At 44.4% G+C, this 23,579-nt stretch overlaps 1 protein-coding gene across 1 annotated transcript in view; it reads left to right on the top strand.

The window, feature by feature from the left end:
- nrg3b (neuregulin 3b) overlaps positions 1–23,579 on the top strand; it is a 90,999-nt gene that overhangs the window by 57,314 nt on the left and 10,106 nt on the right. The window contains exons 3-6 of the mRNA XM_037278801.1: positions 3,276–3,411; positions 18,567–18,640; positions 21,879–21,905; positions 23,304–23,406. Coding sequence (XP_037134696.1) covers positions 3,276–3,411; positions 18,567–18,640; positions 21,879–21,905; positions 23,304–23,406 — 340 coding nt within the window. The remainder of the gene's footprint in view (positions 1–3,275; positions 3,412–18,566; positions 18,641–21,878; positions 21,906–23,303; positions 23,407–23,579) is intronic.

Raw genomic sequence — 23,579 nt, 5'->3', positions numbered from 1 at the left:
CAGCGGTGCATGTTGGCTAAGCAATCAGCAGCTTCTCTCTCTCTCTCTCTCTCTCGTCCATGTTTGAAAGGGGCCTTTGGTGTCTTCTGCCGTCAACGCTGGCAGTGCTCTCCCAACGAGCGCCGGCGTCTCCAGGGGCGGCAAAGCCCTGCACAACAACACTAATGAGTGCATTAGGAGGAAGCCGTGGAGGGGAAAAGGCTACAATTGTAAACGGAATGGTCTCGCGGGTTGTTTGCCCCTGCCGAGGAACCTCGGGCGTGAGCACGCTGAGAGCGGGGACCGACCTTGACATTGTGTCTGCTGCCGCACTTTTTTTTTTACTATTACCACCTACCGCAAATAATATGCAAGTGGTGCACCAGCTGCAGCGCCGGCCTTAGAATTCTCAGCGGCGAGAAAGCCTTGAAAGTTACTCGGCGAATCAGCGAATCTCATTGTGGCTTCTCTGAAAAGCGGGAGACGTGATTTCAAAGAGCGCACGATGAATCGCAGCCGCAGCCTCGGTTGCCTTTTATGAGTGCATTTTCATCCGTATAGACTTTGCTGGCAGGGATTTCATTTTAATTCAAGATCATTAAGTGAACTCAATACTCTGCTTGTTTGTCACTTCTAATTTGTCACCGTGCTTCACTCGGATTGTAACTACTGTAAAGAGGCTGAAGAGATGGAGCTATAAAGAGCCACTTTCAAATATAGTGGAGTTTACTTCTAATTTTGCCCTTAGGAAATAAGTCAATTAAAACGCCATTACTGACTGCACATGGAGTATTTAGGCAACTTCTTAAACGGTGAAAACCACAATGACATTGATAAGTTAAACAAATACACAATTTATATGATAAATCACTCAAATAAGATAGCTGGCATCCCTCAAGGCTCCATCCAAGAGCCCCTTCAGTTTTCTCAATGCTTCAGAATGAATGATTTTGTATATTTTCAAAAAGTATCCAACATATTTTGAGTCTCTTATACAGCCGTGTAGGGTACCGGAATTAATGCAATGACATATCCAGAATCAGATTGCAGTGGAGGCTGTCCATTTGAGATTTTTGTCTTATAAATCATTTGGGAGAAACCACCATCCAAGATTCATGAGTTCAGGTTTGTCTTATATTTGAGAAACCACAGCACGTTTGATTGATCAGGTCCTGGGGTAGAATATGCCATCCCATGTTGAATTTAAGGCTGACCTGACAGCCCGGCTCCCTCTGGCTGAAGACGTTCACAAAAAAAGGGGCTGCCAAAATGCGCCTTCAAGTCCAGACAGCTTTCTTTTTTTCTCCGATGCGACATCATACATCATCATCAATTCCCAAAGTGCTGTGTCACTGGTGTCCCTGCAACCTTGTGTTGCTCACTTCCTGCCTCGCGAGCCAATAGAGAATGACAAATAAGGGAATTCAAGTTTTGAACTGAAATCTTGTAACTGCTAAAAAAAGCTGCCGGCCCTTGACTTTTCCAATCTCACTGTATCAGAAAGAAATCAACATTGTTTAACGGTAGGAGCATCTCTTTGTGTGCTTTTCTGACCTAACATAGCATGCACCAAAGGGGATTTTTTTTTTTTCTTTTTCTAGCATACCTAATGTGGTCACTGCTGCTGCTCTTGAGATAAAAGCTGAGAGGGACTCAAAACGCCGTGACAATTATTGCTGGGGACTGGCATCCCGCACGGGAGAACGTTCTGTTCTATTTTCTATTTTTAAAGTTGCATCTTGAAATAGAAAACCTTTTAAATGTTGTCCAGTGGGAATTGATCAAATTTGTCCAGTTCTGGATTGAAGACCCCCCCCCCCCCACACACACACACACATGCTCACATCTTAATATTTCAATTCCTAAATTAGGTAACCAAAGTAATGGAGAAGTGAAAAATGACTTTTTATTGGCCTCTGCAAATAACTTTTAGATTGCTTTTCCTTAATTACTAATGGCATCCCTCAGGGTTCCATCCAAGGAACCCTTCAATTCGCAAAATGCTTCTAGGATGGTAACACATTTTGTCTAGTTGAACATTGGATCATATTTGGCAGCTCGTTTGTGTCTTTCCTCATGAATAATTTTAGGAAAAGCGCACATTTGCATGTTCCAGATTGGCACCACATAGTGATTTGGTTTAGCTCAACCCGTCAGTGTTTGGTCCCGAGAGAAACATATTTCTCTTTTTGATCTCTCGTCTCTTGGGCTTTCCATCATGAGCCCCAGATTGATCGATCAATGGCCATAAACAAAACACAGATTGAACGAGACACTGGGGCACAACAAACAGATTACAGTGTTTTTATTTTGCCACGAGTGATCGTTGGCGAGAGCATCTGTCGGGAGGCGGCCGCCGGCCAACAGCCGCGCGGCACGCATGGCCGTCAAATGCGCGCCAGATGATCGACACGGGCTCAGAATGGCAATTAGGAAAAAATATCGGTATCTGGGATTTTCCCCAACTGCACTCCCGCAAATAACGTCAAGGGATGAAAAGGGAGAATGATACGTAATCCAATTGTGATGGCGAGCTATTGAGCGTAACGCCACTCAATCCCATTTGCAGTGCTCCACGATTACAAGTCGTGTTTGTGGGTCGCCCTCGCGCGCTAGCATGTAGCTACACTTGCTCGCTCCCGATATTCATATGTTCCCACGACAGCTTGCCTGACAGCTGTGCATATATCACCGGGCGGAGCTGTCTGCATTGCGGTGCTGAAAGATGGCGGCCAAGCAGGCCGGCTCTTGATGTTGCGGGGGCCGCTCAGGGTCAGAGCAGCCCAGGGAATTAAGTGCGCATCACAGGGCCCGGCGTTGGCCGACTCTTAACAGATTGCTGCTTCGCTTTGTGATTTGTTACCGTCATGTCGCTGACAACGTTTTAAAATATGCATTGTTCAGGTGAATTTTTTTTCCCGTGTGAAAAGGAAATCAACCCGATTGTGATGGAAACATAGCTGCAAGAGACATTGACAAGCAGGATTTGTCTTGAAAGACCTTGATGATTTGTTTTCAAGGCTTTTAGGAGTAAGACGGCTCATCGCTGAACGGGTTCACCGCCGCTTATCTCTTTAGCCGGCCAAATCTCGCAACATAGCTCTTCCTCTGTCCAACGCTAAACTCAAAAAAGGTCAAAAGAGACGCTCGTGTTGCAGCCATGCTATTTTTTATTTCCACTCTGGCGACCGGTTTGAACCGGCCCCAATCCAATCCAAACTGGAACGGGATCGCGCCTATAGATCATATCAGCTTTTGCATTTGTGGTCCTAAATTTCTTTTTGTGTTTCTTTCAGCGATGGCACCGACACAGCCCAGCCTGCGCTCGGAGGTTTTCAAGCCTTGCGTGGAAGATAAGGACTTGGCCTTTTGCCTCAACGACGGCGAGTGCTCCATCATCGAGACGGTGGCCGGGGTCCATCGACACTGCAGGTGAGTGCTCGTATTTTTATTTTTTTTATTTTTCCCCGATCATGCAAACGGAAGATAATCGCCTCAACCGCTAACTGACGGATCAGAGATGCTTTGGCCGCATTAGCTTGCGCTCAATGGCTGATCCGTGCAAACAAATAGTGGCGGGAAATAGAACAAGCGCTAAACACAATCGGCTGTCTGAAAAGTTCCAGGATTGGCGTCATAAAAGCGAGTCTGAAAACTAATTACATATTGAAGTAGCGTGTAAAGTTGGCTTTTAGTCAGATGGATTACGTTAAATAAACACACTCGAACATCTGGGGAAGTGGTTGTCAAAAGTACTTGGAAGATTTCAAGTGTTGAAAGGAAATCTCCCAAGTCCAAATCATCTTCCGTCATTCTTGTCTCGATGTCAACGTTTGATTTTTATTGCATGAAATAGGCAAGTTGATATTTTCAAATACAAGTTGTTGCTTCAGACCGTCCAGCCTGCATCTGAAATCCCCCTCGGAGGCTTCGTTCACCATCTTTAAATATACATCAGTCGGAAAATACACAATGGTGTTGAAGCAATCGCTGTCACACAATGATTGAAACCGCTGAATAGTTGATGAAAAAAAAATCGCATTTTGCTTTCTTCTCGCTGCCTTCCACGTGCAGGATGTTCATGTTTGCCAATGCTAATAAGGCTCCCAGAATAAACATGCAAATTTGTTTTAAGACCTACTTCCACGTGAGCGCCTCGCCTGGCTCCGCCGTTCTCGCCTTCGCACAGTCGAGCGGAGGGACGGCGACGTTTGGACATGTTGGACGGTTTCTTGCTGGAAGCGTAAACAGTCTGCGAAATCATGTGAAAGGGAGCCACATTGCTGTTTATTCAAGTGGTAGTCAAACGGGAACCGGGTCGCCGTTTTGGGCCAATCGTCAGGCTTTCTGTAATGTCTCCCTCTGCTGGCCGTTGTTTGAATTCAAATAATATTTAGTCCAGCAAATCAAAAGGAAAAATCCGCTTTGTGTGCGCTGGCGCCATGGTAACGGCTTCTCCCGTGATTGTGGGCGCAGGGGAAGACATATTTACCTTCACGCGTCATCATCAAGACAGTCACGATTGATTGCGGACTAATCACGGCGCTATTGATGACCGCTGTCATAATTGATTCAAGTACGCATTTTTCGCTTTTGATTGCTGCCTCCACCAGCTATCAAACACAGGTCAAATTTTATCGGACACCTCGAGGCAAATTATTTTGGATTGAATGTATTGAAGTTGCGTTGACATATTGGACAGCGAATGTCGATATTGTCTTGTTTGGAGATGCATTCGTGTTATGATCAAATTTGCTGATACAGCAGATGTGTACTTGACCAGATTTGCTGGGAAATTCACAAACTGATTGAATTAGTGCTAAAATTTAGAATCACGTTAAATGTTTGAATCATCTAATTCAATTGCTTACCACTAGAGGGCACTGACATACGCAGACGCAGCACGGAAATCAGAGGCCGATGCAGATTCCGATATTTGGCCGAGGGAAATTTCGATAACCGATGAACCCGCCGATTAATTAAGTAGCAATGAAATGAATTCCTCCATGAATACGTCTATAAGGAATTCTCTAACCCGAGCGAATATTTTTGAGTCCGGAACACATCAGAACAAAGTCGAGAAACGAGGAGGAGCTGGATAGCTGCAGGCAACTTCACCTTCACGCTCGCATGCTTGTTCACACACACACAGACACACACCACCTCGGTGGGACATAAAAATCAGACGCATGGAAAAAGGCCAATTACAGCCTTTTATTAAAATGACAATAGTTTGTTTTACGGCTGGCCGTGCGGGCTTTTTATGGTGCGCTTTGCCTTGGCCAACACGTGTAAGCGCCGAAATGGTGATGGATTTGGATTTTAATCGCGGCTGTAAACAAATGACGGACGAGCGGTGTGTGAGGTCCGCTGGATAAAATGATATTGTGGCAGCTTGCGAGTAAACACCTCGGGCCTTTTTTTAGCCCGTGACCATATCTTATGGAAATAACGGTGTCATAGTTGATCATTTCGCATGGATGACCTTGGACGGGCTAAGACTTTATTGATGACACGTCCTCGGCAAAGATGTCGTCCTACCGCGTTTAAAAGAAATTGACTTGAAATTGAGAGTTAATGCGTCAAATTGTTGAGGTGAGTTGCTAATGTTGTCCGAACTAGTACCTGCTGGCAGCATTTTCTGCTTCTTATTTTATTTTTCTTATGTTAATCGGAGCATGCTGTCACGGGCCAAAACTGGCCCTCTGGCCATAGGTTGGCCAACTTGAGTGTTTTGCCTTCGCACAAGTCGAATCCTTTTTTATCATTTGACTGAGGCGGCGGAGTTTGCACGTCAAAGTGTTTCCTAGCTTGTGATGCAAAGATGACGCAAAGCTGCTGCAAGCGCAACAACTTGGACCGAAAGAAAATAACAGAAAGTTAAGAGCAGCCCACTTCTGCATTTCCTCCTGGAAGCCGCCATTTCTTTTTTTTTTCTTTGTGTTTCCTTTATCAGCGCTTCGTTCCGATTTATATGTAAATCCGTCATTATTACATAAAAATGCAAATGCGCCGCTCTAGACGTGTGCTCGGAAACTAATTCCGAAGGGAAAAGTTTGCATTTCAATCAATCATTTTTATCATCGGCAATTAATTAACAGCCAATTAACGACCGGCATTCAGATCGAGTGATAAGTCAGCGGCAGCAACATCAAATCAAACGCAGGAATTTTGCCTAAGTGACGAATAATTTGGGTCGTAGTCCACGTCTGCCGAGCGAGATGGATAAAGGCGGTGATGATGAAAGAAGGGTTGCCGTGGCAACCAGAACTTACGCCAGCACAATTAAGGGTGCTGATGTTTTGCTTGCAGAACTTGATGTCGTTATGTAACGGGTCACTTATTTGACACAGGTCTGCATTTTTTTTTCCTCACATATTGTACATGCCCTGATGTGTCCTCCAAAGTTGAGACTTCAATTATTATTTTTTCTTTTTTTTTTGCGTTGATGTTCCCTGCTGATATTTTTGTATTTATAACCCCAACAAGAGTTCACAGGCCATTCATTTGATGAAAATTTGCTTTTTATTTTTCCCGGCATGCTTCACATTGCTGAAGGAGTCCTTCAAACATTCGGATTGAATCGGATTCTTTGTTTAAAATGTCTTTTGAAAGTTCTTTGCTTTCAAAAACCGCCTGCACATATTTGACGGCAAAGTAATCAAGTTACACTACTGCGACGATTAATCGATACTCCAATGAATCAATCATTTGGATAATTGTTTCGAGACCTTGTGAAAATATTCCAACGGATGTCCTGTTTTTTAGTAAAGAGATGGAAATGAAATCTTTTTAAAGTCCGATTCATCGAATAATGGACAAAAATTCTAACTCGATAAAAATTAACCATGCAGGTGACGCAACCTTGCTTTCATTTGTTTAATGATAATTTGCCTCTCCGATTAAATTTAATTGCAATCCCACCCCCGTCATTTATTTTTGCGGCGTATTTTTGTGATTGATCAGACCTGAAGGATAATTGCCACCTAACTCTGTGATTGACCGCACCGCTGAATAATTCATGGGAAGATTTCCACGTTAGATTGTTTGGCCCAAAGGCACGCCGACGCCGGTTATGAGATCATAATGAAATGAAGATTGATCACTTTTTTGATGTTTGCTCCTCCAAAGCCATCAGTGCAAATGGAGATTCAGACCAATATTTCATCATGCATGTGCGCCTCGGGGGACTTCCAGCTAGATGAGGAAACACATCAAATCTCCCAAAAGGAACAAACACAATCATGCTCGCTGCAGCAAAAAAAAAAAAGAAAAAAAGTTGATTATATAGTTAGCATCTGTTTTGATTTTACAAAAATATATGTGTATTTATAGATATATTATTTGGTTTTTATTTCTTTATATATCTATTGGATTTTTATTTATGCACATATAGTATATAAATCAAAGTCAAAGTATGCTTTATTGTCAATTTCTTCACATGTCAAGACACACAAAGAGATCGAAATTGCGTTTCCTACCATCCCACGGTGACAAGACATATAGGATATTATATATATAATATTATGTTGGTCCACGGACAAACAAAACATTTAAGTAAACAATACAAAAGGTAAAAACAAGAAGGCACATACAATGAATAAATAAGAGCAATGAATAAATAATAAATAAATAAATATATATCATGCGGCTTCTTCCCAATGTACGCACACAGCAAACATGGGTTCACTGCGCGAGGTCACTCCTTTTCGGCGGAGATTCAGCAGATACGAGCAAATGAAAGAATCACTTGTGAGCGTGGAGGCGACAAGGCCTCCCTTTGTTGTCATTCAAGCTATATGCGAGCGAGACGGCTTGTCAGAAATTAAAGTTCAAGTTTTCAGATATGTGTGACCATTTTGAGCAGGACAGAAGTAAGAGAACCACAAACTGGGACGAGGTGTCCTTGTAATTTAATTGTGAGTCTTGGGTACCTGTGAGGTTGCTTTCTTGAGACTTGCGCACTTGTGAAGACAATTACTTGCGGCTGTCTTTGAGAGCGCCTGTACTTGTTGAACTGGGTACTCGGTACCTGTAAAAGCACATTCTTTGGACAACATGCTCTCGATGTTGTTTACGTAGAAGGAATCAAAGATGTTCGCCATCTTTGCTGCCACTTACCGAGTAATTTCGGGAATCTTATACAACACGAGTACTAGCGGTATCAAATCATTTTTGTAGCCTAAAAATGCCCAGTGTTTTTTTTTTCCAATTTGGGTTTTGTCAATTTTTGTTCACCGTAGTAACCTTGGTTTATACGAGGAAATCTTAATCCACCAGAGGGCGCCCCGCTAACAAGATGAATACAAATTCACTCAATTAGTTGAGTGAGTTTTGTTCCCCCAAACAAACCGATGCCAATCGTGATTTCCTGGACTCTTCCTTGCTTTTGGCATGTTTGCGCTGGAGCCTCGGCTCGACGCTTATTGACCTGCTCAATTTAATTTGGGGTGTAATGCAGTCAAGTTGCAAATGAGAAGAGACGGACAATTGAATCCCGTTGTTCCAACTCAACTTAACTCGCTTATTAAACGGCGGGGTGTTTGATGCCTGCGGGCGAGAAAAAGTGGGAATACTTGTCAGGGCTATCTCAAACAAATGAATTCATCTTTTGTGTCTTTTTAATTTGCACATCTCTGCGAAACACATCGGCGGCTGTCATAAGTCCGAGCAGGAGGTTGAGCTACTCAATTGATGTCCTCGAGTTCCTTCATCGCTAGCCATGAGAAAGAGAAAAAGGGTGGGTGGGGGTTACCCGGGAGTGTGAGGCAGAGCGAGGAAGATTAGAGTTCCCTGACAAGGAGTCTTTCAAGTTTGTAGGTTTGAAGTGCTAACGAGATGCAAATGTGTGCAAATAAGTGCGCCAGTACCCTCTGCTAAGTTCTCGCGGAATACTCAGAAGCTAAGAGCTAATTGTCAAAAATAGGCAAAGTTTGGGGAGTTTGTCCGAGTACTGGGACGAATCTGAATGTGCTCGTCAGTCGGGTGTTGGATTGTAAAAAAAGAAGGTGGCAAATTTAGGAAAATACGTGAGAATGTGCAGATAAAAGATGTAGCTATTCCGTATGGCGTTCCGCAGGGTTCCATTTTAGGGCCTCTGCTGATTTCATTGTGTTTGATTACTTCCATCTGAAACATGGTATGTAGATGAATACAATAAAATCAATTATCAAGCTTTATCATGAGTATAAATCATCATGATATGGAAAGTCGAGTTAGCCAGACTCATTCATCATGAATTGACAAGCAGATTCAACGTGATGCTAAAAAAAGCAAAAAAAATGACGATTGTGAAAGCCCCGGAGCACGTTCCTTCGTCACTATTTATCTCCGCATGCTAATGCCTGTGTCATCGCAGGGGAAGCGGCGAGATTAGGAGGCGGATCTGCTGGATCATCTGTGCCCTATCGCAGAAATGAGCGTGTCGTTCTCCACTTCCTGGAATAACACAATTCGGTGCTTGGCGGCATTTCAACGTCCCTTCGCACGTCAGCGCAACAGATGTTTGACGGTGACGCTCTGCCGTCTCGCTCTGTTTGTCATCCAAATTTGAGACAGGACTCGGATGGATTCGTACACAGTCTTCCAGAACGCGGTGTATGGATTTGCGTGTTAGCGACAGTAATTGGACCATCGATCTGTTCGCTTAACTTGCCTTTTTTTTCCTTAAAGGCAAAGTTGCGGCGAGGCAAATATCAAGGCAAAGCCAGCCAAAATATTTCTTTCCCAACGCTGTATTTTTGCCTCGAAATTAAACAGAGAGCGACCATGATGGACACGCAATCTGGTGGCCTCGGCGGATTAGTCAGACCCGAGTTTGAAAAGAAGGGGAATGAAAAAGCGCTCAGACAAAAAAAAAAAAAAGCAAGCCTCCACGTGAACGAGCTTCCGCGATTTGGAAAGCCGACGCCGTCTCCGTATTTAAGAGCAGACTCCATTTATTCGGCGCACAACCCACCTTCACTCCCACCTTGTCAGCCAGTCTCTTATCTGCCGCCATGCAGTGGATCTTTCACTCCCCTTCTGTACACACACACACACACACGCATGCTCTGTTTCCATGGCTATAGGCTGCAGGGAAATTTCAACGTCCCAATTTATTGGAACTTGTTAAACATTTGCCACGCTTCCTTTCACCCCCAAAAGCAGTCATGTTTACAGCAAATGATTTATTTAAAGCAGCCATTTTGTGTGTTTTTGAGGGGGCGGGGGTAATATAAGTAACCCCCTTGAATTGACAGTGTGATGTCAAACGTGGGAACCCAGTCGGGCTCATTACTCTGCAGCGCCGTCGGCCGCTTGGAGCTTTTTGGCAATTTTCAAGCAAGCTCATTATTTCACTGCTCCCCATTTTTTTTGTCCCCGTCTTGCTGTGATGTTTTTTTTTTTCTCACTCCCGAGGTACTTCAATCTGTAGTCATTGTAGAGATCCAAGGCTAACGCATTTATAATGATGTAAGAAACCAGATTACAAGGCACAATGCTGATTTTGGAGAAAATGAAACCATTTATAGTCCGGAAAATACGGTAGCCGATTAATCGACATCTAACGATTCAAGTTGCCTAATTGCCAATCAGACAATTTACCGATTTTCTACAACTATATTTTTAATGGACGAAAAGACTGACTGAGATCTCGATAGTTTTGTGATTTATAATACATTGAGTGACCAAATTTGACCCGCAAATGAAACCACTTATAATTCCCGCCTCAATTGTATTTAAAAAAAACAACAAAAACAACAACCCAATCAAAAAGATTGGTTTCACCAGCAACAATTCCGAAATATACAATATAAAAAGAAATACCGAATTGGAATTTGTGTGCGTTTGGTCTCTGCTTGTTTGTGTCGAGCTGACGAATCCCACTGTGACACCGAGCACAAAAATAAAATGAAAATCACCAGCCAGTCATCCTAATTATCCTTATCCCCAGTGAGCTTCCTCGGTGGGCTCTTTGTCTCCATAGTGTGCCATGTCAGAGAAGACACTTGATGTGTGTGTGTGTGTGTGTGTTTCCTTGAGCGGGCAGCTTTTCTCCCTTGTCACAATCAGGGCTGCAGCGAGGTTGTCACTTTGCTGCATTTAGGACAGGAAGCCGAGATGCCTATCGTATTCATCTGCTCCGAGGAGCTATTAAAGCGCGACTGAATTTCCTGCCGCATTGAAAAGAGACGGGAAAATCTATAGCCGCTAAGTGTGACGGCGTCCCGAGACGACACGCTGATGCCTGACAGACTTCCATCGGATTGTCACTCATTCCGCTGGCTCTCGGAGAATAATTTAATTGTGATGTGTAATCGGAAACAGTTTCGGGACGCCGGTCAAGCTTCCAGTTTGGATTGCGTTCAATCTTCGGCTTTTTACAGCTTAAGTGTGAGAAACATACTTTACAATCTCATTGGCATTCATGAAACATTCATGCTAATGAGCGCGCTCGTTTTATTTGTTCATCGAGGTCAGCCCGAGCGGCGGTTGGCGTCGTTTGCAAGCGACTCGTCAAATTCAATCCGATTCAGTCAATTTCATATTTCCCTTGTGCAAATGGCAAAGATGTGTTGAAATGTGTTGAGGTGAGGCGTTAGCCACTCTTGCAGGAGAAAAAAAAAAAGATCATTTCAGATACACCTTAGGAAAAATTAACAAGAACGCCAGCAGTCCAACTTTTGATTAGGTCTTACCGAGAGCCATCTTTCTTGTACGAAGCCATCAAGAAGTTTGGTAAGAACATTTCTGCGAATCCAATACGCCGCCAGGGAGCCGCTGCACTCAAAGTTCGCATTAGCCCGCCCCTGCAAGCGTTTGGAATCCCACCGATAAGAGGAATATTCTGGCACGCTGTGCTGAATTACCGCCGTTATTTCATGTCGGCGGCAAGTCTTTAGCCTCACTCGTTATCCCACGGCAGCAAATGTGCCGCCGGCCTTTTCGTATCTGAACGTGGCAGATCCCGCACCTGAAATATCAGGAGTAAGCCGATCAAACTTTTGCACACGTCTCCCGCTTTGTCACAAACTTAAATAATCTTTTAAAGCCTCTTCCAATCAGCACCTCGTGGTGAAGAATGAGTCAAATCTTTTTTTTTTTTTTTTTTGCAGCGCCGATCATTGTTTACCCACAGCTCACATTAAGGTCCGCCTAACCTGACGATGAATCGCGACTTTGCGTGCAGCCCGAATGATATTGCTGTGGAAAACGCTTTCATTTGGTAATGAATCAAAAAGTCGTTCCAACAGAGTCACAAATTCGATTCTGTCTTATATTCATCAGCCAAACGACGTACTTTAGTAGCTCATTTTTCTTTTTGGGTGTCTCTCAGACAAAAAAGGCCGTCAGATCATTCATCAGGAGGTCGGAAAGGACTCTGGGGTCGCTTTTTGGCTCGGATGAGTGGATGTGGTTTTGTGCTGATAAGAGCGAGCGGGAACGCCCTCCTCACATTGAGGTGACCAAAATGAAAAAAAAAATGGATGTGCTATTGTTTGGTCAGAGCAGGGTGAGGAAAAATAACAACAAGCATGTTGCCATGGTAACACATTACTTTTTTTTTCTCTATCTAATTAAATGTTAACCTCTTATCAGTTTTTTTCCAGAACGCATGATGGGAAACATTGCTGATCAATAAGTCTATTGATTCAACATTTCAAGGGCATCATATTTGAAGATGATTCGAGGATTTATTGAGGTGTTTTCCCGAAATAGCCAATTGCTGGGAACAAGCGGCGTAATGACCGAATGACCTTTAACCTAATGCCGCTAATGCCGTAACCGTAGAAACCGAAGAAAGTTCGCTGGAGAAAACATTTTGTTTTTTCCTTGCATGACTCCAAGCTAGCTTAACCCGCTAATCATCGCCCGGCAGCTAAAACGAGATGTAATCTACTTTCCCGGGCCGTGGTCCCTCGCTTTCCAACGCGAGCCAAAGGGATAACGAGTTTTCCGATCCAATCATTAGCGGCTCCAAAAATGTTAGCTTGCTAATTTGCCGCCAATCGCTTACTAAATGCACTTCGGTCTTTCGAGACCAGCGATTTGAATTGAGATGGAAAGCTAATGCAAAACATTTGAACTTACTTGTTGGACAAAATTCCAAGCGGAGTTGCGTTGTTTAGTAAACATTTATTCAGGCCAACCCAAATTGAGGGATTTGAACCTAAAGCCTTGCAATCAATAAAGCGTTATTTTACAAGAACTTTAACCTATAAAATAGATACTAAAAGCTTTGAATGCATTATGCATGCGTGGAGTCATTTAAAGGTTCTCATGTAAAATGAATGATGGTGCACCTTTTACAGCGGCCGCCGCAATCAATCACGTCAACTACTGTAGCGTCGTCACCTCGTCCTTGAAAACTGGGAATTTGTCTGGCAAACATCGCCGGCCGTCAATCCATCACTTTACCTGGACGTGTCCTTGTATCTTTTTCGCGCTATGTGAAAATAATCTTTCCGTTTTCCTTATGTGTCACGTAAAACTCGCATAATTCTTTCCGACACTGGGCCTTTATTTTAAACATGCATTGAAATGAAATCTTTTCATGAACTGATTATCAGACTCAACTGTGCACGAGCATATCAAGGCCAGAGCATAGGTTGCAATGCGGCATAATCGAATCGAAGAGTTATTGAGATCGGAACCTTTGTGTGTGCGTGTAATTTAGGGGCCTATACATATTGGCTCAAGTGATGCTCTTTAGGTGGGACTTATCGCTGGCTTTAATTAAGAAACGCCGTCCAGCTCGCACTTTAACGACTGCGCTTTTACGTTCCCGCCATGGGCGCTTCTAGCCCATTTTTCAGGGGGCTCCAGCCCCCCTAAAGAGATTTGTTTTGTTTTAAATGTATTACAGCAACAGATACTAAGAAATATGGATATTGGAACAAAATGCAAACTGGCTCATTGTCATTCCTGGCTGCAACGCCAACTTTGCGTTTTTGTTCTTTTCCCTCATTCTTCATCTTCATAAAGCCTGATTGTTTACCGGCTGCAATTAAATGGCTTTTGCAGACGCGTTGTTATTTCAGCGGCAACACAAGTGATTAGGATCCTCGGCGTTCGCTCGCTCGCTCGCAAACACGCGAGGATCTTCCAGCTGCAGGCAAAGCTAATCAGCCGAGCGTTAAGAAAAGTAATTAGCATCAAGCGCAGCACCTCGCTCACAAGACGAGCCGCGCGGCAGCGGCGACGATGGACTTCCGAGTATCCCGCTTTCATTTCGGGAGCCCTTAAAGCTAAATTTGATAGTTTGGGTTCTCGGACGGGCCGTACCTCAGGGCCCAATCTGTTTGGCAATAGCAACAAAATGAAGAGAAGAGAATTAGAGCGTGATCAATAGCAATACAAAGCTGTCTGGCGTGTTTAAAAAATGTTTCACTTGGCTCGGAATCGGTAACTGATCAAATATGGGCGCTATTTACAAAGCGTGGAGTAAAAATACGTTTTCGCTCAGACAATCCATATGCTTGGCATCTGCTGAGACACATTTTTTTTCCTTCTCCTCTTCCAATTAGCATCCAGACTATAAATTTGCTCCGCTGCCTCATTTTTCATCTCCAAATGTAAAATCCATCCTTTTAATCATTTTGGAGAGCGTTTTGTTTTTTTCCCCCACCAAGTTTTCTAGTTTTAGTCCGATTTGTCACACCTGGCTATCAATTTGCTTCTCACCCGCCGTAATTGTCCCGTCACATGTCGTTGTTAAGCGTCGGTCCGCTTAGGTGTCTTTTAACGCGTGCTGCCTCCCTGCAGGCCGCGAGGAAGGCGGCCATCTATTCAAGGCCGCTCGCTTATGACAGTATGATGGATCGCGCCGCGAGCGTACAAGCGCCGGCAAGTCTAAGTAGTACTAGTGCACTCTTCGGAAAAGCCATCGTAGTCACGTGTCGCTCGCGCGCACGCACGAGGACGTTACATCCATTACCTCCAGATCTAACTTGAACTCCCCTAAAAAGTATTCACCTTAAAAGTCGATGAATTACATCATCTTGCAGTCCCCCGCGGTGTGACTGCAAGTTGACCAATTGCGACCGATAAACACACACACACACACACATATTGGTGCGCCTTATTAAATGTGTGAGTAGTTCTCGGCGCGCATCATCCATCTTTGAAAGCTGATACAGAGCCACTGTCCAGAAAACCAGTCCAGCTAATAACAGGCGGTCAAGCTCCGCCTCCAACTTCACGCAAGTGCACTATAACGGCAGGAAATGGTCACTATTTGTCATTTACCCCACGATGACAACGTCGACGAATCGGAATTCCAGATTGTCAGCCTTCAAATGTGCCTAAGCAAACGTCGTGGTGATTGAGTAGCGCTGTAAAAAAGCGGACATCAACCGAAAGAGAGCTCCTAAAAAGCCGGCGTTGCTGTCCTCTCCATTTTACAGTCAAATCGTTTTTCAAAAAGCTCCGCTGCCGTGCTGAGCGGCGGGTGGGCCTGTAGACAAAAATTGAAGCCAACTTCAAGTCTTTGAAGCCGCTCTGTCGAATCAGACGCAATCATGTGATGTTGCTGCGAACGATCTTCCCTCCTCCCAAAAAAGTTTTTGTGGATCTGATGCAAAGCCCAATACAAGTCAGCCAAACAAGGTTCGGAAAATTAAAGACCCCGTTAACCCATTCAGCACTATTGACGGTTCTAGATATGAACTGGGTTGGCAATGAATGAGTTAAAAAAAAAATCTGGATTGACAAGCAATGCACAAGAAATGAAACTGATGTAAAGCGAGCAGCGGCAGAAAAAAAAAGTTAACACGACTCTCGTGCTCTTTCAAAGAGGCTTAATAACTGTATTTAAATGTACTCCATGTCAAGTGCTAGTCAAGAGCGCCGAGGAGGAAACCATGGAGCGTGGTTATCGTATCATCGTGTCAGCTGCCCTTTCTGGCAAAGACAACAATCAAGACGTTTATTTTACATTTACCACCTGCTTTAAAAAAAAAAAAAGGAAAAGAATATTTTGCCATCAGTCAACAAAGCCGGCGAGAAGAAAACTTGAGTGAAACCGTGCCGACCGACGTGGTCGTGAATATTTGAACGCATGTGCAGCAAATGCACGCTGTCGCTCGCCACTAATGTTTTTTCCGTGTAACACGCGAGCGAGCGTCAGAGAGCTTTGTACCGTACGTTGGTACCGATGTCGCCGGCGTTTCCGGCCTCCTGCGGCAGGTGAATTATTTAACTCAGCGGGGGCTCCCCCTGACAAGACACGTTTTAAAATGTAAGAAAAAAAAATGTAGTTTTCATGTTTCACAGCCAATACGCAGTTGGCCAGTTGACAGGCCCTTTAGAGTGCCTCGTTGTCAGCCGTAAGATGATGAAAGCCTCGCCACAATAAAAGTTAGGGAAAGCGGTTAGTGGGGCACACTTCTGCTGTGGAGTGTTGTAGTAGTTCCACACTTAAATATTTAACCTGCGAGGTGGGGAGGGTGGGGGCGCTCGTTTTACACTTCAAGTGCAAAGCTTAAAGACATATTCTCTTCAAACACTATTGATTTTTTTTCCTTCCTCTTTACGGCGTTGTGCAGTAGTCATCCAGCGAGGTTAAAAAAAAAACATCTGAAGTTGAAGAGTAATACACCTCCGCCCCCCCAAGCTTGAGTATGTCTTCTGTGCTTTGAAACGACGCCACCTGTTAGAGCAGCTCGGCGGCGCCGGCTACTTGGTAATACGCCGCCGCCACTATGATTGGAAGCCCCGCTGATGCGCAAACAAGCTGGGACTTCGTCATCCCGCCTGGGCTTTAATGAGTTTTTGGAGGCAGAGAGAAGAACATGGTTGCCAAGTTACCATTTGATGCTGATTTAGGCTTTGACATTTGATTGTCCATTTGTGGAAGGGTTTGTCCTTCCAGATGGCGCTTGCAAATGTCACCGCGTGGACGGAGCACCAGTCTGGGCGATTCAATTCCAAAATGGAAGGGATTCTTGTCCCGTGATGCTGCGTGAGATGTTCACAGTTGTTGTTCGAGAGAAATGAAAATATCATTTTTTAGCAGGAGGTCAAAACTAAATTATGCAGCTGTCAAGGCAAATAAATACAAATCAAAAAGTATGCAGTGGGTGGAAAAAGAATAATGAATAATGAATTAAAAAAATAAAATAATAAAAATAAATAAAGAGGTAAAAAGACGTATTCATATTTAATATTTTTGTCATGTTTTCGCCAGCATGCATAACGTGCAGCAGGTTAAGTTGCGGAAACGAAGTGTAACATCAGCTCAAGCGCCGCCGTCGGTGGTCCTTATGAATCGTGGCGACGAGTCAAACGCGTGATGAATTTGTCAACCGGGCCTGTCGGAACGCCTGCTGCCAAAAAGTGATTAATAGGAAAGTGAGCTCATTAAAAGAGCGTGATAACGGTGTGTTCATTATCACGCTTTGCGCAAGCACCTTTGAACGTGAACGCTTGTGAAAACGAGATGGCGGCGGCGGCGGCGGCGGCACCAATCCGAATGTGTGTACAGTCGCCATCCAGTCTTCAAGAACAATTACATATTTTATCACGCCTCCCCTCGATAAAAAGGTGATTCATTCTTAAATATCACTCGGTCGTTTAGTGAGCGCGTCTGGAAAACATTTTTAAAGAATCATAAAAGTTGCAAAAGTCACCAGGCTCTCGCATCTTCCCCACCGACCTGTTTTATTTACCCCGTGCTAATTAAAACCGATTAGCGATGAGGTGACGCTCATCGTCCTCCAGACTGGGAGGTGTAGCTCGCCCCGCCATCTTGAACATGTGTTAAAAGCAGCTGGGTCGTCATATGACTCAGTCAGGCTGTTCACACCCAAATCTGCTTTAGTTCTCTATTTTTTATTTTTTTTTTGCAAACACGCCACCCAAAACGTACTTTTCTCGTTTCGACGGATTTCGGTCTAAGGAAGGTCTCGTTCTAACGGGAACGGGAACAATGGATGGCGTGACAGTGTGTAATCTGAAGTGAATCTCACAGACACACACAAATTCACAAGACCGAGTTGTCAGCTGCTTTCCCCCGGAGGCCTGCAAAGATTTCCAACTTCTTTCAGCATCATTTTTCATCCAGCCGGGATATGTTTGTGTGTGTGCGCTATCACGACATGCCAGAGAGCCGGCGAGCAACGAGCCGGCTGAGATGATACGGGTCGAGATGATCAAGACAGTCGAGGTTGGGCCGCGTCGCTGTCAAGGCTTAGCGTGTACAAAGGTGGCAAGATGGTGAAGCCGCTTCCTTGTCAGATGTTGGAAAGAACATCGAGTAAAGCATCTACAGAAAAGTCCGTTCACGCAACTTTGTGATGTTTGGGAAATGTCAATCTCGTATTTTTTCATGAATGGCTACCAAGCCCCAGGGCCGGTCTGTTACTTTTGGAAATGATTGATCGATGCAAAATGTTCAAAAGAGCTTCTCCGGTTTGCGTCAAAAAAAGATATTTTTCCAAGTCAATAGCTGACAAGTGACGTTTTGATTTCTGACTGGCAACCAAGTCAGTTTCACTGGCGGACATTTTGCCAGGAATATGTTGGGGGTTGTTTTTTGCGCTGTCCTGTCAGACATCTTGTTTTTTTTTTTGTAATCCCGATTTCTTTCTTTTTGTGTCCCGCAGATGTAAGGAAGGCTACCACGGTCTCCGCTGTGACCAGTTCGTACCCAAAACGGACGCCATCTTGTCCGACCCAAGTATGTCCTCTTTTTGATTCTTTAAATTCTTTACTAAATGCCATTCTAGTGTATTTAAATCTGACACTTCTCAATTACGTAGTCAGTGTTTGTCCAAGCAGCATGACAAATATTGGAAGGAAAATTGAGTTAGGTTTAAAAATGAGTGCGTGTGTGTGTGAGGAGGATCAGCTCTCCAGTTTTTGTGTAATCCCAACAGATGGGCATACAGATGGATGCCCGAGTTATTAAGCCCATCAACCAAAACAGAAACTGGTTCATCTCGACCATAAATGTGTTTTAAATATATCCAAATACAGGGAAAGAAAGCAAACAATAATAATCACCGGCCCATCCTGCATGCCCAGCCAATTGGCATCAGATAAAATAAGTCAAATAAATCAAGTCAAAATGAAATAAAATGAAAGAAAAATCGGAATATTTTTTAGCTAGCACCTTCGCCTCCACTTGACAGTTTGACCCCGGCGACTTGAATGACGGTCGTTGGCAACGACTGATTTTAGCCCTTCCAGCTGTCGTCGGCGTCCCTTCCCACATCGGGGTCACCTCCAGTCAAAATGTGCATCACGAGGGCTCTTTTTTCTTTATTACTTTATATCGCCGATTCAGAGCAAAGCCCGCATGTAAAAACCTCCTGCGTCTTTTTTTGTTTTTTTTTGTTTTTGGTCTCCACGTCCATTGCACTCATCCTTGAGCTTTTTCGCATTTCATGCAACAGTTGCGCTTAAAAAGTGAATCAAAGCGGGAGTCAGAGGTACAAGGTCTCTCCCTCGAGCCCGCCGTGTTGAGAATGTGCACTGTTTTTATGCGCCTCTGCACTGAGAGCTTAATTCCTCGTGTGTTTCATACCAGCAGGCCCCGTGAGACTCCCTTAATGGGGTCGCAAGTCAGTGTCACAAAGCATTGTGTGCTTTATACCTCCCTCATGGCGCTGACTTTTCACTGCAGGAGCTCTTATTTATTTTTATTTTATTTTATTGTAATTCGGTTTTTTTTTTACACCACGCACTGGCTCCACAAGAGCATGAGCTCTTCTTTTATTTTTTATTTTTTTGCTTTTTCTATTGACGTATTGTACTGGCTCCAGAAGAGGGGGAGATCTAATCATTTTTCTTTTCTTTTATTTTAGTTTTGCTTATTTCTATTGCATGGTGCACAGGCTCCTGAAGAGGCCTAATTTTTAAATTATTTTTATTTTAAATATATGGGCACAAAAGCGCCGTACTTGTGTACTCTCCCTAAAATGTTGACCACTTTAATCAGGCACAAAAGAACAATATTGGAGTTGTTCTAATTTAAAAGCCCAGGATGATTTTCGAGCTGGATAAAAAAAAAAAATGCAGCCGTGCAACAGCTTTGAATCGTCCCATTCTTTTACCGGCAGCGCAGATGAAATGTGGCCAGGAAGATTTAAAAGACAGCCTATTTTATGTCTCCGTTGATACAAAGTCATCTAAATTTACCCAGATTACCCATGGATCGGAGGATTATCCTGCTTTCCAAAGCCAAAACAAGTCCCAACACACACAAACACACACACGCACACACACACGCTAATAGCAGCTACAAGTGGAACAAGCACTCACGGAATTCATTGTGTCGACCTAAGCAGGCTTGTTGGTTGACTCCGCCCCTCCCTCCCCCCAATCTCCGAGGCGAGGAGTCAAGTAAAAACTTCTCGGCCCAGCCGAATCAATCCTTCATCGCGCCTTCCAATCACGCTTGCTCCTCCTTTGTCTGGCTATCGACTCGCCGTAAGTGAGCATCCTCGGCGAGGCACAAAGACGAGTGGAGGTGACGGCGAGGGAACCGAGGAACCCCCCGCCGGGGAGTCGCCTCGGGAAGACATCTTGCGGTCGGAGGCCGAGATGTAAAGTGCAAAAAAAGATGCAACACAAGAAACAAGACGGTGCATCCGAACCCTCGATTGATCCATTTTCAATCGTTGGGATTGGATTCATCCTGTCATTGTCTCCTTCCCGCAGCGACTTTTCAGTCTCCTAATCAGGCCGAAAGCATCTGACGCGGCTATTCTGCCGCCTCGCGTGTAAATGACTCCCAGGGGTGCTTTGCGTTGCCAGAGCGAGGGATTGGGCGATATTATGATGGCGTGAGACAAAGCGAGAGGAAGCCGTTTGAGGGATTCCCAAAGCCTTGCCAAGAGCCATGGAGGAGAAAGAAAGCCTTGAATGGACGTTTGCAGCTCTAAATTGAACCTTCTGACCAACCTGAAATCATAACGTCCGGCCGCTGTAATTGATGGCTTTTAATCATTCACAACGCTGAACCCCGACTATGAATCAGATGGAGCGTGAAATAAAGCTTGACATTTGTTTATTAATCCTTGAGGGGAGCTGGAGATAAATCTGCAAGTGGACTTGCTGTTCATTGGGTTCCCAAAAAAAAAAAAAAAATGATGAGGATGGCGTGGTCTCAAAAATAAAAATGGCCGCTCGCTCTCACCGCCTTTCAACCTGCCCCCGGAGACTCTTTCATTTGCGACCAAAACAAACACTTTGTGCTGGCGAGCACTTTTCGGATGCCTTTTAATGTCTTTAAATGATTGTATGTTTACCAAGCAATTGGGAAATACATTTCTTTAATTGCCATAGTAACCCATTGATGACAGACTTCTGCAATCCAAATCCATCGTTTTTTTTTACGACTTCCAAAAGCACCAAATAATCTGTCAGCGGCACGGCAAGCCGCCTTTTCTGTTTCCGAACGGGCCCACCTCTGTCAGAAAAGCAATTACCGCTGAGGGCTTTCATTTTAATTTAAATGCGATTACATTACAGTGACATGAAAAAAGGGCACTGTCGCAACGGAGAAGAACACGAGTGCTGCTTTTTTATCAGTCCCCGCAGCGTTGGGATTCGACTTAGCTGTCCGAGGGCGTATGTCAAAGTGTGTGAGACGTGTGTGTGAGACGTGTGTGTGCGCGCGGGTGTACATGAGATAGGACGTGTCTTGAAGCTACCAGCTAGCGAGTATCGGGAAGCGACGCTGGGAGACAGAGTGGGTACAATTACCGCAAAGCCTGCAGCTAAAATCAATAGGAGGAGAGAAAAAAAGACAGCAGCAGCAATCGTGACATAAATGTGTCATTTTGCAAACTTTTATTTTCATGACTCTAATCCTGTTTGCATTCAAAGCTTGTCTGAAGGTGAATTTTGACTCATGTTTTTTTTTTCCTCTCCCCCCCCCCAATGCTTCCATCTGGCCTCCGATCCAACAGCAGATGAACTCGGAATTGAGTTTATGGGTAAGGCAACGACGTGGTGGAAAGAAAAAAAAATTGTAGCATCCATAGTACATCAACAACCTCACCTTGGGAAGAAAAAAAAATGAATGTGGGCCGGTCGTCATGGAAACACGGCAGCTAGGAATTAGGTGTATGTTGCTTTTTTGTTTTGGCGTCGGAGCAACGGGGCTAAAAAAGACAGCGGGTCGTGTTTGTGAGCTAAACAAGTGTTTGGAATACAAAATGCAATTGGATGCGCCATGGGAATGGGCTGACATTATTGCCCGCCGCGTGGATAACAAATCTTTTGAAACAATTACTCACCTCTTTTGCCGTAATAAGAGCACGTTGCTCTTTGTCCAGAGGGAATGCAGTCCGCACATTCCGACTGTTTTTCATTTCCCCCCCCCCCGACTCGTCTTTGCGACGTCCGACACACATGTTCCTCAACCAGAAGAATCGCTCGCGTGGTTCCTACGTCACTTAGTTGTTGTTTTTTTTCCCCCGGCCTCCGTCTCGTCTCATCCGAGACTTCTTGAGAGGTGATTTAGTTGACGGCGACAGGGCTGACACTTCTTGACACTGGCTCGCCCACAACAGAGGACGCGTCTTCAAAGTAAAGTGCAACTCAACGCCTGCTGCGCTCACAAGATTGTGACCACAGGAAGCACTCAACCCCGCTGCGCGCGTGCTCCCAAACAACCGTTGCGACGGCTTGATAAAAACGTAAGCAGACAAGCACAGATGAGGAAAGACCTCCCGGGACCGCTCTCTGTTGACAGCCTCAAAAACCGCAGACGTGCCAACCGAGGTCACATCCGGGCTGCGCTGTTGTCCCCGGTAACTTTTAGCGGGATTCCAATTTGAGGTGGGATTCTTCCAACTTTATTTGAATAGAGTTAAAAGACAGCAGCCTGCAGCCTAATCTTCAAGTCCACTCCCGCGTCGTCTCTACTTTAGAGTGCCTCGTCGTCCGCCACAGGTGACATGTCAGAGCCGTAAAAGAAGTGTTAAAAGAACACTCTCGCACAGTCCCTTCTATCTCTGCCGGGATCAAACTGCCACTTGTCCCAACCGTTCATGACCTTAAGCCTCGGCAGCTGATGTGCAGCATTCTTGACAAAAGGCTCCGGCGGCATTTGCAAATTCCCCGTCGCCTCGCTCGCTGATGTGACACATCCATCGGAGGTTAGTCGGCCATTCCGCCTGGAACTGGTCTTAATGCTCCAATTATCTCACATCAGTTAGCACATCTCGCACAATGACATTTCCTGAAAGCTCCGTCGGTAGCGTCATGCTAATGCCGAGTGCGCGCTTTGTATGACGGTTGACGCATGATGAATTCCTCCCTTCAAATTTGATGGTAGCCTGTGTGTCAATTGGCGATATTTAACGGCCTGTATTTTCTTCCCCACGCAGAGAGCGGTGACACCTACCAGAGGCAAGTGTTGTCCATCTTCAGCATCGCCTCGGGGATGTGTCTCCTCGGAGTGGCGTGCATGGCTCTCTACCGGCACAACAAGTAAGTTTCATGACTTTGCAAATAATTGAGGAGGCAAAAGGCTCTTGGAGCAAAATCACTTTATATTTATCTTTATTTATTTATATTTATATATCAAATATATTAACTATATAAAATATTTATATATATTTTTTACATTTATTTATTTATATTTATATTGCAGCAAAATATGT

The sequence above is a fragment of the Syngnathus acus genome, chromosome 19 (genome assembly GCF_901709675.1).
Source record: "Syngnathus acus chromosome 19, fSynAcu1.2, whole genome shotgun sequence".
Taxonomy (NCBI): Eukaryota; Metazoa; Chordata; class Actinopteri; order Syngnathiformes; family Syngnathidae; genus Syngnathus; species Syngnathus acus.
The sequence above is the reverse complement of the archived record's forward strand: the minus strand, read 5'-3'. Positions and strand labels throughout refer to the sequence as shown.